The 2,637-nt window shown below is 51.4% G+C and overlaps 1 protein-coding gene across 1 annotated transcript; it reads left to right on the top strand.

Moving 5' to 3' along the window:
- Positions 1 to 214: 214 nt before the first annotated feature.
- On the top strand, positions 215 to 1,006 carry LOC139999911 (olfactory receptor 14A16-like). The gene has a single exon (XM_072029558.1). It carries the CDS (start codon positions 215 to 217, stop codon positions 1,004 to 1,006), a length of 792 nt encoding a protein of 263 aa, XP_071885659.1.
- Positions 1,007 to 2,637: the final 1,631 nt, after the last annotated feature.

The raw sequence follows: 2,637 nt of genomic DNA, 5'->3' as shown, positions 1-2,637 counted from the left end.
TTGTCTTTTACTACCTGTACAGATCTCCATACCCAACAGGCAGCACATGTCCAACAGCAGCTCCATCACCGAGTTCCTCCTCCTGCCATTTGCAGACACACGAGAGCTGCAGCTCCTGCACTTCGCGCTCTTCCTGGGCATCTACCTGGCTGCCCTCCTGGGCAACGGCCTCGTCCTTACAGCCATAGCCTGTGACCACCGCCTCCACACCCCCATGTACTTCTTTCTCCTCAACCTTGCCCTTCTCGACCTGGGCTGCATCTCCACCACTGTCCCCAAAGCCATGGCCAATTCCCTCTGGGACACCAGGGCCATTTCCTATGCAGGATGCGTTGCACAGGAATTTCTGTTTGTCTTTTTGATGTCATCGGACTGTTCCCTTCTTACCATCATGGCCTATGACCGCTACGTTGCCATCTGCAAGCCCCTGCACTACGGGACCCTCCTGGACAGGAGAGCTTGTGCCCAGATGGCAGCAGCTGCCTGGGGCAGTGGCTTTCTCAATGCTGTACTGTACACTGCCAATACATTTTCCCTGCCCCTCTGCGGAGAAAATGCTGTGGACCAGTTCTTCTGTGAAATCCCCCAGATCCTCAAGCTCTCCTGCTCACATTCCTACCATAGGGATCTTGGACTTCTCACATTTAGTAGTTTTCTGTTCTTGGGTTGTTTTGTTTTCATTGTTCTCTCCTATGTTCAGATCTTCAGGACTGTGCAGAAGATGCCCTCTGAGCAGGGACGGCACAAAGCCTTTTCCACATGTGTCCCTCATTTGGTCGTGGTCTCTTTGTTAATCACCACTGGTGTGTTTGCCTACCTGAAGCCCCCTTCTATCTTTTCTCCAGCCCTGGATCTGGTTGTGGCAGTTCTTTACTCTGTGGTTCCCCCAGCACTGAACCCCCTCATCTACAGCCTGAGGATGCAAGCACTAAAGGATGCTATTGTGAAAGTGCTTTTATGGACATTTTTCAGGAATCATAAATGTCCCATATCTCTCCACAGGTGACCCTCTGTATCCATTCAAACCTTGTGTTGCCTTCTTTTCCATTATTATATTTTGTCTTGTTTTCATATTTCATTATTTTTAACTGTTGGTGCTTCTGCTTTTCAGCCCCCCTCCCCCCCCCCCCCCCCCCAAATCCTTTCACTCCTACCACTGATATCGAGGAATGAACATGCATTGTGTCAGATGAAGCCCGTCCAAGCCTGTTTAAAAGTGTGTATCAATGTGGACTTTCTTGTAGCAAAGTAATAGCTGTATATGAATTAAATGGGACTTTTTCACTTCTTGATGGCTGAGCTTTCTGTTTAAAGCTCAGTATTGGTGGCATCAACCAAAGGGAAAGTACAAAATCCCAGGTGGGAGCTGGTCTTGGAGATGTCTGGCTCCTTCCTCCTGTTGGGATCTGTGGCTGTGTGTGGGGCAGTGGTGCTGGGCCAGCCCAGAGTCAGGCCTCTGGACAGGAGCCACAGCACTGCAGCAAGTTCCCACAAGGCCACCACCCCAAAACTACTGCCAGGCCCCAGCCAGGCCGGCCTCTCCCCTCAGTCACAGCAATGATCCCAGGGACCAAGAGACACCTGGGGCAGAATGTGAGGGTGGGCAGCACCAGCCCCAGTGCTCCTGGCAGCCCCTCTGGAGCCAGAGCAGCTCCCACAGGTCAGGACCAGACCCAGTGCCGCCCACAGGGCTGGGGGACTCTGGCGGCTGCAGGCACTGGCAGCACCTGCTAGGAGACCCCAAAGCCAGGGCTCAGCATCAGTGCCTGGAACTGCAGCTCACACTGCCTCCTGTCCTGTGTCCCGACCTCTCTCAGGAGCACTGCTGGGTGCATTATTCCCTTCCTGGGTGTGGAAAGGAGCTTCTGGAGCACTTCTCTGCTCAGCACTGGAAATTTTAAATTTCAAATGAGGTTAAGAAAAAAAAATCACCTCTGAACATGAGAGCTGAACTAAGCACAGTTCAATGTGATCTAACCATCAAGTTACTCCATCTGAGGGCAGGCCAAGACCTCAAAAGGTTCCTTCCAACTCATAATCCTCAAGGAAGAAGGTGCTGCACAGTGGACCCAGTGGCTGGGGACACTGCTGTGGGTTGAGACATTGCCTGCTTTTGTAACCTCTGCTCATCAGGGTTACCTAGTGAGTGAAGTCATCCTAAAAGCAAGCTCTGTTCCATGGACATGAGGACTCTGATTTAAGGTACCACAGAAAAGTTCTCAGAAATACTGCCAGGTATCACATAACTACAGAACGTTTGAGGTTGGAAGGGAGCTCTGGAGGTTTCCTAGGCCAACCCCAAGCAGGATAGCCTGAGCAGGTTGTCCAACTCCATGTCCAAATGGGTTCTGACTGCCCCCAGAGATGAAGCTTCCACAGCTTCTCTGAGCAACCCGTGCCACTCATCAACCAAAGTCACAGTAAAGAAGTGCTTTCCTGTGTTCAGATGGTATTACCAATGTTTCATTTGGTGCCCACTGTCTCACTGGGTGCCAGAGAAAAGACTTGGGCTGCCTTGTCTTTATCTAATATGGATAAGACCCCTCTCACGGATCTCATGGGCTTGCCATTCCAGAAGGCAAGGTTGGAAAGAGTGCAGCAAAGAGGGCAGTGAGCAGTGCCTCAGCTCTCCCTATG

This window comes from Anas platyrhynchos, chromosome 30, assembly GCF_047663525.1.
Source record: "Anas platyrhynchos isolate ZD024472 breed Pekin duck chromosome 30, IASCAAS_PekinDuck_T2T, whole genome shotgun sequence".
Lineage (NCBI taxonomy): Eukaryota > Metazoa > Chordata > Aves > Anseriformes > Anatidae > Anas > Anas platyrhynchos.
This window is presented reverse-complemented; position numbering and strand designations above follow the sequence as displayed.